Consider the following 12,705-nt stretch of genomic DNA (forward strand, 5'->3'; position numbering starts at 1 on the left):
CCCTAACCCTGCATTGTTCAAGGGCTAAATGTTTCCTGGCCATACACTCAGCATATAAGAACAGGTGCTGGGTCTGCTCTGTAGCCTTCGGGAGTTCTAATCAGCCAAGTCTCATTTCCCATGGCAAATCAGGTAATGTGTGCACTAAGCTTGGGCACAACAGTATATCCAAGTGGTAATTAAATGTAAGAGTAGTAAGCAGACTTCTCCTGGCATCCTCTTTGGACGAACTGTCTCCTCATCTCTTCCTCTCTCCCTCTTTATCACACAGTTGCCTTTTCATTGTGTTCTAGTTTCTATTCCAGGCATTTGGAATAGGCCTGCCCCTCAGAGACGCAGGAGGCCAAGAGGAAATGCACAGTATCTTTTCAGACCACGCGTAGCCCTGTACACGCTCTGACTGCAACTGCTGTGAGGATGGAGTGGGCGGGGGTGGGGCGGGCAGCAAAGAGCTGGCACCACCCCATCTAAGACCACAGAGTGACCAGGTAGAAAGGCAGAGCATGGCCCAGCTCTGGGGCCCACAGAAACAGGTCAATCAACAGTTCCCGAAGGGAGCTTGACACTCACTCCTGGTAAGGCCCCTAGCCAGAGAGCACAAAGGTCCCCCAGACACTGGAGATTACTGGGCGGCCACCACTGTCTGATCAGAAAGGTCAGCTGGTAAGGCCCCCTTTATGATAAGGTAACAGGGGGGTGTTGACTGGGATGGGGAACAGAGAAAGAGTAGGTGGTGGGCGGAGGAGCACAACTCACTGGCTAGTGTCACGGTGGCTGGCACGCTGGCCACGGCCCCTGCAGGCATCCGGGCCACACACTGGTACCGGCCCACGGTGTGGTTGTTGAGGGCAGTGACGACGAGGGTCCCGCGGGTGATGAGGATGCCCAGGGTGTCGTCCGAGCCGTTCAGCTCCCTCCCATTCAGGCGCCAGGTGGTGTTCATCCAGGGGGGCTCCACCACGCAGCCCAGGATCACGGTTCCTCCAAGCTTCTGGACAGTGGAAGAAGGCTGGACAGTGACCTGAGGAACCTCATCTGGAGGAAGAATAGGGATGCAGCGATGAACTGACACCCCCCTCAAGAAACCGACAGCACGATGTGCTCAGAAGCACAGCTCCCAGGCAGCCTTTCAGAGCTGAGCCATCCAGAGAGGGGTTGATCCTTCTCTGAAGAAACTCTGCTGACCTTAGGTCCAGTCCCCAACCTGGCCTGGTTCCCAGAAGGTAGACTGGAGTGGCAGGATGGTGGGATGACAAGAGCTCAAGCTTTGAACTTGAATAAGACCTGCATCTGGATCCCAGTGCCACTGCTTCTGAGCCAGGTGACTTTAGCCTTTTGGAGTCTCAGTTTCTCATCTGTAAAATGGGACTAATAATATTGGTCTCACAGCGTTGCTGGGAAGCTTACACACAATGCATATAAACTGCCTGCTGTAACCTCATATAATAAGTGCTCAATAAAGGCAGTTCAGTTATTACTGTTATTCTTCCCTAGCATATGTTTGAAATGATTAAAACAGCAAAATAACAACCAATATGATATAATTGAGCTCATTTCTCATCTCATATTATTGAACATGTCCCTGAAGGTCAGTGGGAAGAAATCCAGGAGGAAGAAGGCCTTTTTAGAGGGTCCTTGTCAAATGATTCTCTCTGACACTAGGGGCAAAGTGCTCCTCCCAGGGGGCCTCAGAGAAATCAAGGAAAACACTCACTCAGGTCCGCGAAGCAGCCCGCCGCAGCCAAGAGGAGGCAGGCAAGTGTGACCTCGGGCTGCTTTCCTCTCTGCATCGTCATCATCCCACGAGGCATGTTGCGTCACAAGGGTCCAAAGCCAATGTTCCAGAAGCCACCAGAGTTACTCAGAGGTACCACAATCCCCTGCCACGCTCTGCTGTGAGAAAGAGAAAGAGAAAGGGCCGCGGTGAGAATGCCCGGGACACCCCCATGGTGGTGACATCCAAAGTGTGGACCTGGCTGGACTGCTGGAAGACCAAGGAACACAACATGCCATTTCTTATCTAAAATGAGCTGCTTCTAAGTTGCTCCTCTGAGCTGGAAGGTGATGTCATGGTAAGAATGCCAGAGCCATGCCCAGGGTACCCACAGCCACAAGGACAGAAGAGCCCAGCAGATGGAGAGGCTGAGACCTGCAGCCATGTCCCAGGCTCGGGACAGTGAATGTTTAGCAACGATGCTGGAAAGGAGGCAGATATTTTCACCATGTTCTTGCAGGAGCCCAGCTGTCCACGGCCACGTGGCACGCCATGCCACTAATACGGACCACTGTGCATAGCACTGTCACAGGTATAATGAATGAACCCCACATCCCTCATTTAGGTGATATTACTATCACCCCCAGGTGGTGCAGTGGTAAAGAACGCGCCTGCCGATGCCTTCCCTGATCTGGGAAGATCCCCTGAAGAAGGAAGTGACAACCCATTCCAATATTCTTGCCTGGAAAATCCCATGGACAGAAGAAATTGGTGGCTACAGCCCATGGGACTGCAGAGTCAGACATGACTGAGCAACTGATACGACTATCAGGACTAACAAGTAATGTCCCTAAAGTCTCCAAGGCTCATGAAAGATCTATTTTAACTCACACCAGCTTGTCACCAACATCTCCGTTAACATTCTTTGATTCCTGGAACCAACCAACCCTCCTCAGCTTGTCTGTAACCTCTGCACCCCAACACACACAGACACACACACACACAAATCACATATCAGCCAAGGCCCCCGTTCCTCTCTCTGCCCCTGGTGCTGAAATTCTAGTGTTCTCCATCTCTACAAAGTCTGTACTCCTGACACTGTGTTGCACCTCCACCCAGAACATGTCTCTGGGGTCCAGACTGCACTGCTCCTCCAGCCACTGGATGACAGATCTCAGCTATCAGCCACTCTCTTCTTGACTGCTGAAAATTTTAATTCCTCCTCTTCTACAATATTACTTTTCATGCCTCGTTTAGGCTACGGTGTTTAAAGGATGCATCAAAATCACAGAGAGGCAAATGTATGCACACTTCTGTCACAGCCTAAACCACGATCTTGCGTCTGTGCTTTTCACTGCTTTATAAAGAACATGAGACCAGTGTGGAAGGTGTGCCAACCTCCTATCAGGCAGGAAGACTTCAGAGTTTCAGGTCCCCGAAGGCAGCGTCACAATGACCTGGGCAGTGGATGCATCTTCCTGAATCAGGCACACTTGACAGTTTTCATAATTATTCCCAGGAAGGTGACTTAGATTCAAAGTGCTAACTCTTTTGGACCAGTTATCTAACCAGCAACTCTTTCCAAAACTTACAGTCAACCGTGAAAACTCAGAGCGGGGTTAAGCTGCCCAACTGAGAGCTGTGTTAGCTCTGCAGTCTCTGGAGTTCCGGCTACCTGCATGGGCTGAGCATGTCAGAGCTCGTCTAGGGCCTCTCAGCCCCCATCGCTCCTCACACAGGGGCTGAAGGGTGGGCTTGAGGCTCCTGCTCTGTGCTAGGAAGTACTTAAGATCTGCCTAAACCTCTCCCTTCTCCACGTTCCTCTGGCTCTTCAGCTTGTCACCTGGCTGCTGAGTGAACAGGGCTACATAGCTCTGCCCAACAAGCACCCCTCCAAACCAGATCTTGAACCCAGCTCTGCACTGGGGTTTCAGTGTTTTCTAGGAAAGAGTCCTTTCCCCTTGAGTTTTAATCCTTCCCTTTGCCTCGTATCCTTGACATCAGAGGATCCGCCCCCGCCCCGACCCCCCAAGTCTCCTCCACTGTTCTGGAAAAGGACAGGAACATTTTCTAAAAGAGGTTTGAAAGAAAAATGTTAAACTTTTCCTGACAAGTATTTTTCTTCTAGGTGTAGACAGAGTTTCTGCTCTTTTTCAGACAATCCAGTAGATCCACGCTATTAGAACAGTGAAATGAAGGAAAGCTGCTAAGGGTGCGCATGACTGAGGAAGGCGTGCCTGTTACTCCTACAGGTACCTGGCTAAGCTCTTTTCATGAGGTATTCTTTTAATCTTCAGAATCACTCTATAAGCTGGGGACCATTATCCCCATTTTATAGGCAAGGAAATTGAGTTCCAGAGGGTAAGTAACTAGCCCAGCGTCGTATAACTGTAGGCCTGGAATGAAACCAGGTTGGGCTCATTCCAAAGTTCTGTGCTTTTAACCACAATAGTAGCCTTTTCATGTTTTTTTCTACCACCTCTCTGCACCCAGTGGGTGCTTAATGAACTGACCTCTGAACAGGATGAGGTAGAGCAATGAGGAATTTTAACAATGTAAAATTTTAATTTTCAGATTTCTGAATCCCTGTTTGTTAAGGAAAAGTTCATTAATACAGCAAGCCTTTGGTGTCTAGATACTAGTTTTAATCACCCAGATCCTAGTTTTAATTTTCTACTTTCCCTCAATGAAATAACATTTTTATCTAGAATATGGCATGAGTGACCAGTTACAGGATTTTAGGGAACTTGCTTGCTCATGACCTGCTCTTTCCATGCCCCAAGAAAGAAAGGAGGAAGGGAGGGAAGGAGGCGGCAGGGAGGCAGAATGAAGACAAAGTAATAAAGAGCAGGAAGAAGACAAACCGACAGAGGAGAGGACGGCTGTTTCTTATCCTAGCGCAGGCGGCCACGGAGGTGTTTGGGTTGTAAAGTTGACAGAGGTTTTACTGAGGAAATTCAGCCTAGACCCCCTCCTGCTTAACGAGGACCAGCCAAACAATTCCTGTTACTTCTGCACCCTGCATGATTTATAAGGTTCAAAATGGAAACAGACCTCACTACTGGTGCCAGCCACACCGTCCTGCTTTTAAAAGCAACAAGGAGGAAAGAATGTAGCTGGGGAGGGAGGAGAGTGAGGAAGCAGGTGTCCAAAGAGGGAGAAAGGAGTTAACTCATGAATCCCCATGACAGGGTTGTTAAGCCTCAATGAGCCCAAAGAAGACACATGGGGTCTCCTTCGTGTCAAAGGGAAACTGACAGCAGTGTGGAGGTGGAGGGATCCCCGCAGCCTATGAGGCATCGTATTCAGCAGCTGGGGAGACTGAGCTACTTCCTGGACCAAGTGACCTAGAGGGCTTGGTCTAGAAAAATAGTTGCAAAAATATAGATTTCTGAGAACTTTTTTTTTTTTTAATGATAAAAAAGGCAAGTGAGGCTTAACTGGAGTACCTAATTGCAGTGTAACTTTGTCCCACTGTGAAATGAACAAGGTAGAATTTCAAAGTTGGGTGAAGGCAACAGTAAGGCCTGTTATTTTTCTTGGCAATGCAAAGTCTGTGTAGATCCTTCTTATTTTCTCTGCATATTCTCAGGAAAAGAGAGCAAGGGAAAAAAAATCAGAAGAAGAGCGAAGGGAAAATGAATTCTTGACATGACTTCCTCGCTGAGGCCTAGGTACTTTCTATTTTTAAGGGTTATTTGAACACGAAAAATAAAAGAAAATGCATCCGAGACGCTGAACTGCTGACATACATGTTCCCACTGAAATAATCTCCAAGCAGACGTTTCTGAAACTTTCCAAAAACAACAGCAGCAGAATACATGTCTAAGGTTGAGACCAAGCACGAGAAATTACAGCCTTGGAGTATTTATTTTGTGAGAGAAAATTACAAACAACCGAGAGTCGATCATCAGCTGGAGGAGGCCAGCTCCACCTTCTCCCAAGAGGGCCGGCGGAAGCGAGAGTGAGGCAGGGGCAGCCGAGGCCACATGTCACCCCCAGTCAGCCGTGTACTGTAGCTCCTGCAGAGAGAAGCCTCCAGCGTCTAAAATGCCAAACACCCCCTGTGGATGTCCCATGACCAACAAGAGGAGGAGCTGCACAGGAGAACAGTGGACAGCACAGAGCTTCCTTCTTTGGAAGGCAGCTGTGCTCACCTCTCTACCACCCATGCCGCATGAGTCTTTCTTAAAAACACCCTTTCAGGGGCAAGAATGAGATCTGACAATGTTCTTATTCCATTGGGTGATGGGGGCTGGCTAGATGAAAAAAGAAGTATTCTTGACCCCAAGTTACATTTTCTCTGTATGTTCGCAACTCTGTGGAGTTAAGACAGGCCTTTCCCAAGGCAGAGAAGTTTTGCCCCGAGAAGGTGATGCTTGAGTGCCTGGAGGGTGTGGGCTGGCAGCCCTCGGTTTCAAGAAGGAGGGTGGTGCTGGTGCGCAGAGGAGTGACACTGGGGAAATCTTGGGCAAACAAGTGAACTGAATTCTCAGACAGCTGAATATGTGACTGTAGGCAGATCTAGAAGAGCATTTAAGAAAGGGCTTTTTTTTTTTTTTAACATAAAAAGCTTTTACCCACAGATGTAACTAAAGGGAAATATTTTAAATTAGGAGGGACCTGAGAAAACGATAGGACTTCCCGGGTGGCGCTAGTGGTAAAGAACCTGCCTGCCAATGCAGGAGATATTTGTGGTTCGGTCCCTGGGTAGGGAAGATCCCCTGGGCACAGCAACCTACTCCAGTATTCTTGCCTGGAGAATCCCATGGACAGAGTCCTTAGGGTTGCAAAGAGTCAGACACGACTGAAGCAACTTAGCACACACGCATGCACGAGGAAAAGATGATACCTCGGGAGAACATCTAACAGGTATCTGGTGTTCTAAATGAGGAAAGCCAGGGGCAGAGAAGCTGAGGGACAGTCTCCCAACTAAGAATAGGAATCCAGGACTGCAAGTCAGGTCTCCCGATGCCTAGTCCAACGCTCTTACTATACTGACACTTGCCTCCCAAAGACTTTCTGGGTCACATTAACCAACTGCTTTAAACTGCTTTTAGAACCAAATTTAGAATGTTTTTGAATTTACTTCCTTATGCATAAAAATGTTACCTGGTTCATTATCTATAACAGTAACTTTCTGTGTGGTCATTTTCATTCTTTTACCATTTAGATTCCAATCTAGAACAATCTCTTATTGTTCTTCACAAGAATGCCTTCAATAGAATTTTCTGCAATGATGAAAATGTTCTATATTTGTACTGTCCAAACTGCTAGGTAGCCACTGTCACTTGTGGCAATTAAGTACTTAAAGTGTGGCTAATGTTTGCTGTGATAAGTCACTTTAGTCATATCTGACTCTTTGTGATCCCATGGACTGTAGTCTGCCAGGCTCCCCTGTCCATGGGATTCTCCAGGCAAGAACACTGGAGTGGGTTGCTGTGCCCTCCTTCAGGGGATCTTCCCTACCCAGGGATCGAAACTTGCCTCTTAAATCTCCTGCATTGGCAGGTGGGTTCTTTACCTGCCAATGGAAGACTAAAGAAATGAATTTTTAATTTTATATTAACCAATAGGTCTAGTGGTTATCACATTAGGCAATACAGTTCAAAACCAGAACATCTACCCAGACCACTCTGAGATCACACAGGGAAGAACAATAACAGTGGTTAGATGGTCCTAAGTATGAGTCATGCTCTAGCCAGCTTCTGATATATTTCTAGCTATTCCTTATCCAAAGTTTGTACATGTATTTTCTATTAAAAAAACTGTGTAATGCAATATTATTATAACTACTGAGAAGAAAAAAATATCACCGTGAGCTACCCTATAGAAGACCATCTATAATGAATTTGAGCCAATTCCGGGAGACAGTGGAGCCTAGAGGAGGAGTCTGGCAGGCCACAGTCCATGAGGTCACTGTCAGACGTGACTTAGCGACAGAACAACAAATGCAAGGTACTGTACTAGAAGATGGATTCTGTCCTGAGAAGCTTCAAATAAAGCTTGGAACATGGGTCAATCAGTGCAAATATCCATTAACTCCTCATTTTGCAGCCTGCTCTGCAGTTGGCTTAGGGCCACGTGACCATGAGACAAGTGCCGGCCATTGATGTGTAAGCGAGCATGTTCTGTGTTACTTCCAGGCCAAGACAGTTAAGAGCTAAAGAACAGGGGGCTGCTTCTCCCTCCTTCCACTGCCAATGGATCACATCCCATGTTTCAGAAAGCATAGCTACAAGATGGAAGAAGACAGCACAGTCTACGACAGGAGAATAAATCTTTGTTGCATAGAACCACTGAAGTTTTGAGATTACTCTCATCTAACAATTTCAGCATTATTTACTCCAAAACCTTAATGGATCACCAATTTAGTCACAACTGGGAAGTGGCAAATGAGATCAGAGGGAGGAAAGCATTTTCAATTTTAGGCCTTCAGGAAAAGTTTTTCTGGATACCGGGGTTTGAAACTGGGCTTTCTGAGATATGCATATGTAAAGAGCTGGAGGGCACTGTGGAGGGTGATGCTAACCTGGTGGGAAGGGTCTGTTTGGAGCCCGGCGCATCAAGTAGACACTTCCCTTCAACAGTGGTCTCCGAACCTTTCTGATTTTGCTCCCTCATGAGAAAAATATTCTGGGCAAATATCCCTAATACACACATATTTATTTACAAATAAAACGCACATACTACCAAACTGAAATTTAAGAGTAAAGAGTTGACTCATTGGAAAAGACCCTGATGCTGGGAGGGATTGGAGGCAGGAGGAGAAGGGGACGACAGAGGATGAGATGGCAGGATGGCATCACCGACTCGATGGACGTGAGTTTGAGTGAACTCCGGGAGATGGTGATGGACAAGGAGGCCTGGCCTGCTGCGATTCATGGGGTCGCAAAGAGTCGGACACGACTGAGGGACTGAAATGAAAAGTGAAACTATATTTTAATGACATGTTAATCACGACTATCTTATAATATCATTAAGCTAGTACCTTAAGGCAGAAAGCCTACTTAGGATTAGATTCATCATTAATGATATGGATGTAATGTCTTTCAAAGGGACTGCTTGAATGTTAATTTGTTGAGTTCTCATTAGATGTGATTCCACTGTTACTGTTTTTACCTCCTAATGTGACTTGAGAAGGGTCAGCTCTGCTGTTTTCATCCTGTTTGCAAGTGCCTGGATTATCAGCATACTCTTCAACCTAGTTTCTTTGCAGCAATCTCTTCAAGCCACTTGAAGAGCTTGTGAGGGTTATTTTAGTTAAAACTAAATAATATAATCTGTAAATCCACTTAACAGAGAACAGGATAGCTGGGGAGTGAATGATTAATGGACTGAGGTCCCTGTTCTCAGCCTTCCAAGCAATGAGGATCTCTGCTGTGCCACATCACTGCCCAGTATATAGATTAAAAGCATAATCGTCAATCCGGATACTAAATATCAGAAAAATGGAATGTCTTTCCTATTCCTTCTATGGACAGAAATAAACCTTTAAAAGAATCTCTACTATTTTCTTCCAGTGCCCTAATGGAATATATTGCATTTCCCCTTTGGAGTTTGCACCCCACTTTGGGGACCATTCTAAAGGAATGAAAAGGGGCAAGGAAGAAATTGAGATTGGGTCATGACACGACTGAGCGACTTCACTTTCACTTTTCACTTTCATGCATTGGAGAAGGAAATGGCAACCCACTTCAGTGTTCTTGTCTGGAGAATCCTAGGGACGGGGGAGCCTGGTGGGCTGCCGTCTACGGGGTCGCACAGAGTCGGACACGACTGAAGTGACTTAGCAGCAGCAGCAGCATGCCACAGAAGACTAGGAAGAAGAGATGGAAATTAACATTATAGGCAGAAGGTAACTATGATGGTTCTGAGAAGGGAAGTAAATAATCAGAGGCATTTTGAGATTAGCTAATCCCAATTCACACCGAACCCAAAATTTTAAACAAGCTGCTAACCAACATGGACAGAGCTTCTTTCTTCTCTGGGAGGTAGATTCCTTTCCCATCCAGGCAAGGGGAAAGGAAGAGTCTGGACACAGTATCTGGGAGGAATCCCCCTCAGAGAGAAGCTACTTCTGCCTTCAAGTAAAGAGAAGGTCTGGTCTCTTGATTTGTCCACTAGACAATTTAATCCTCTCCCACCTACACTGTATGAGGAAAAAGTTACTAATGGGTCTCCTTTCTTTGTCACATATACCTTTTCCTGAAATGGCCTCATTTCCTCAAAGAGTTGTTTTTTTGTTTTTTTAAATCTACCTTTAAAGAGAGAAAGACGGGGGAAAAAACTCTACAAATGTTATTGCCAAAGTGGAAAAGAGAGAGAAAAGGAAAACCACTTCCTTTCTTCCACACTCGCTTCTCACTCCCCCCACCCCTATTCCGTATAAATTCAGTTTGACAACCCTGCTAATTGGATAAACGCAGCTCCTACACTCCTAGAAGGCCATTCCCTTTTCTTTTTTTTTTGTTTTTGGAGGGCTCAAAACAGGGTGATTGTGCTGTTCTTTAACACGAATTCCATCTGCTTTATTTCTCTCTCTCCATTCAGGGCTCCTCTTGAATATTTATGAGGCCTTTCCTCCTCGCCGATCCCTTCCACCCCACCTCTGCAGCCTTCCACAACGCCTCTCTCCTCCACCCCGTACCTCCAGCCTCCTCTCCCTTCTCTCAGAGCAGGACAAAACCTTCCAAATGGCCCCCCTCCTTGCTTTAGACAGACACAGGCAGTGTCAAGTGTGAGGAGCAGGGGGAGGTGTGCAGGGGGTTCAGCTGCCAGTCAAGCCCCCGGCCTTCAATGAGGCCCAGGGGCCTCCCCTAATCTGCTGCATGCTTGCCATATGGGGGCTGTGTTGCCCGGGGAAACACTAACAGGCAGAACGGAGCTTAATAGAGTCCATATTCATTGTAATGCAGTGAGATAGCTCAAGGCACCACTGCCTCTTCGGCCTAGTTTCATTCTTTCTGTTTTTTCTCCCTTTTTCCTTCTTTCTTTCTTCTTTTTTAAAAGGACTGGGTCTCCAGAGAGCTCTAATCTAGAGAGGTCTGAGCTGGCAGAAAGGCAGCAGGGAGGAAGTGAGGTGATGCTGAGATGGGGCCTGGGCTTGGCAGCAAGACATAAGGAGTGGGAGCTCCCCAGAGAGCAGAGCAGCATCTGGGCAGGGCCTGGGGCACGTGGTGTCGCAGGTGTGCGCAATCCGTGCCCGTGTGGACAGACAGTGTGGTGGGTGGGCGTGGGCCACCGGGGCCCCGGACCACAGACTCCTTCCTGCTTATTCACTTTCTATGCCTAGGTACCCACCCCTACCTACCTCTCCCCCAGCACCCATCCCAGTCAGTTTAAGGGCATTCAAGTCAGCAACACCTACCTCCCCGAGCTGTCAAGCCTGCAGTCAATTCCTAGCTCTCCACAGCTGCCTTGAAAAAGTCACAAATTTTGCAATAGGATGAAACCACTACAAATAAATCACTGTAGGGGTTTGTAAAGGAGGACACACCAGCCTGCCAAGCTGGGGTCCACTTTCTCCCCTGGCTGGTCTGGTGCTGCTTGTGGTCTGCCACGCCAAACTAAGGGCATACGGGGCCTCCAAGTCACTGGAGTGGGTTGTCTAGCAGATGAAGCCTTGTCGTGAGCGTATCGGCTAGAAGTGAGACTTGGGGCTCCCCAAGACCAGAGGTGATCTTTCCTCAGGGCTGAGAAGGGAAGGAGGGGAGAGATGGTAAGGAGAGAACAGAGTTCATTTCAACTTCTCAGAAAAAAGGAAATTGGTGCCCAAGCTCTGACAGAATTCCTAAAGAATCAGTTTTGTAAGTTGTGAAACATAGGCTTTTGTTCTGTGAGCGTGAAAAATCACAAATTTAGAATCAAGATAGAAAATAAAACCAAAGAAAGACTATACAAACTTTTACAATCTCTCCTACAGTTAAAATTTTAATCCCATGGTCTGGCACACAGGAAGAGCTCAGCAAATGGTGGTTGAAGGAATGAACCATGTACATGTTCCTCGAGTTGTACTAGCCCCAACCAAGAACTTGAAACTCCTAACCCAACTGACAACTACAAGCAGGGTCTGGGTGGGTAACAATGGCTTAAAAAAAAAAAGGGCAAAATGCTGCTGTACCTTTGCTAGGAATGCCCCTGCCAGAGTGATGCTAGCACCTACTATATGGGCCTTTTGTCACCTTCCTTGTCCAAAGTCAAGCAGGCTAGGTCAGATAAAACTTCAAACCAAGGCAGATGCAGTGCTTGCTGTGGTTTGTTTTTGTCCTCCAAGCTTGCTCTATTCTACTCCCCACAAAATGCCATCAAAAATCTGTGGTTTCTTAAGCTCAACCCCCAGGGCAGGTGGGGGGGTGGTGAAATTGGGCAAGACTATAGGAGAGTATATAAAAGCTCTCATCATTTTTTTTTGCTTTTATCTTGATTCCAAGGCCCTGTATCCCAGCAACCTTCAGGAAATGGTACAGTGGATATTTCCAGAGCCAGGTACACTTTCAATTCCTAGTTCTAAAACCTAAAGAGCATTTGGTTTTCTGAAATGCTACCCAAAAGTCAGTGTCAGCATCATATCCATCTAATCCATCAATTCAGTTCAGTTCAGTTCAGTGGCTCAGTTGTGTCCGACTCTTTGCGACCCCATGAATCGCAGCACGCCAGGCCTCCCTGTCCATCACCAACTCCTGGAGTTCACTTAGACTCACATCCATCGAGTCCGTGATGCCATCCAGCCATCTCATCCTCTGTCATCCCCTTCTCCTCCAGCCCCCAATCCTTCCCAGCATCAGAGTCTTTTCCAATGAGTCAACTCTTCACATGACGTGGCCAAAGTGCTGGAGTTTCAGCTTCAGCATCATTCCCTCCAAAGAAATCCCAGGGCTGATCTCCTTCAGAATGGACTGGTTGGATCTCCTTGCAGTCCACGGGACTCTCAAGAGTCTTCTCCAACACCACAGTTCAAAAGCATCAATTCTTCAGCGCTCAGCCCTCTT

The 12,705-nt window shown here is 47.1% G+C and overlaps 1 protein-coding gene across 5 annotated transcripts in view; it reads right to left on the reverse strand.

Annotated features, from left to right (window-relative positions):
- Window positions 1-12,705, reverse strand: part of BOC (BOC cell adhesion associated, oncogene regulated) — a 73,227-nt gene that overhangs the window by 35,829 nt on the left and 24,693 nt on the right. For 4 of the 5 annotated variants that reach the window (XM_040224001.1, XM_040223995.1, XM_040224008.1 and 1 more), the window contains 2 exons: window positions 1,715-1,893; window positions 757-1,035 (listed from right to left, as the gene is read on the reverse strand). In XM_040224001.1, coding sequence (XP_040079935.1) covers window positions 757-1,035; window positions 1,715-1,811 — 376 coding nt within the window. In that variant the 5' untranslated portion in view covers window positions 1,812-1,893. The remainder of the gene's footprint in view (window positions 1-756; window positions 1,036-1,714; window positions 1,894-12,705) is intronic. The other variant, XM_040223990.1, reaches the window with a different exon arrangement.

Source organism: Oryx dammah, unplaced genomic scaffold (assembly GCF_014754425.2).
Source record: "Oryx dammah isolate SB20612 unplaced genomic scaffold, SCBI_Odam_1.1 HiC_scaffold_2, whole genome shotgun sequence".
NCBI classification, from domain to species: Eukaryota; Metazoa; Chordata; class Mammalia; order Artiodactyla; family Bovidae; genus Oryx; species Oryx dammah.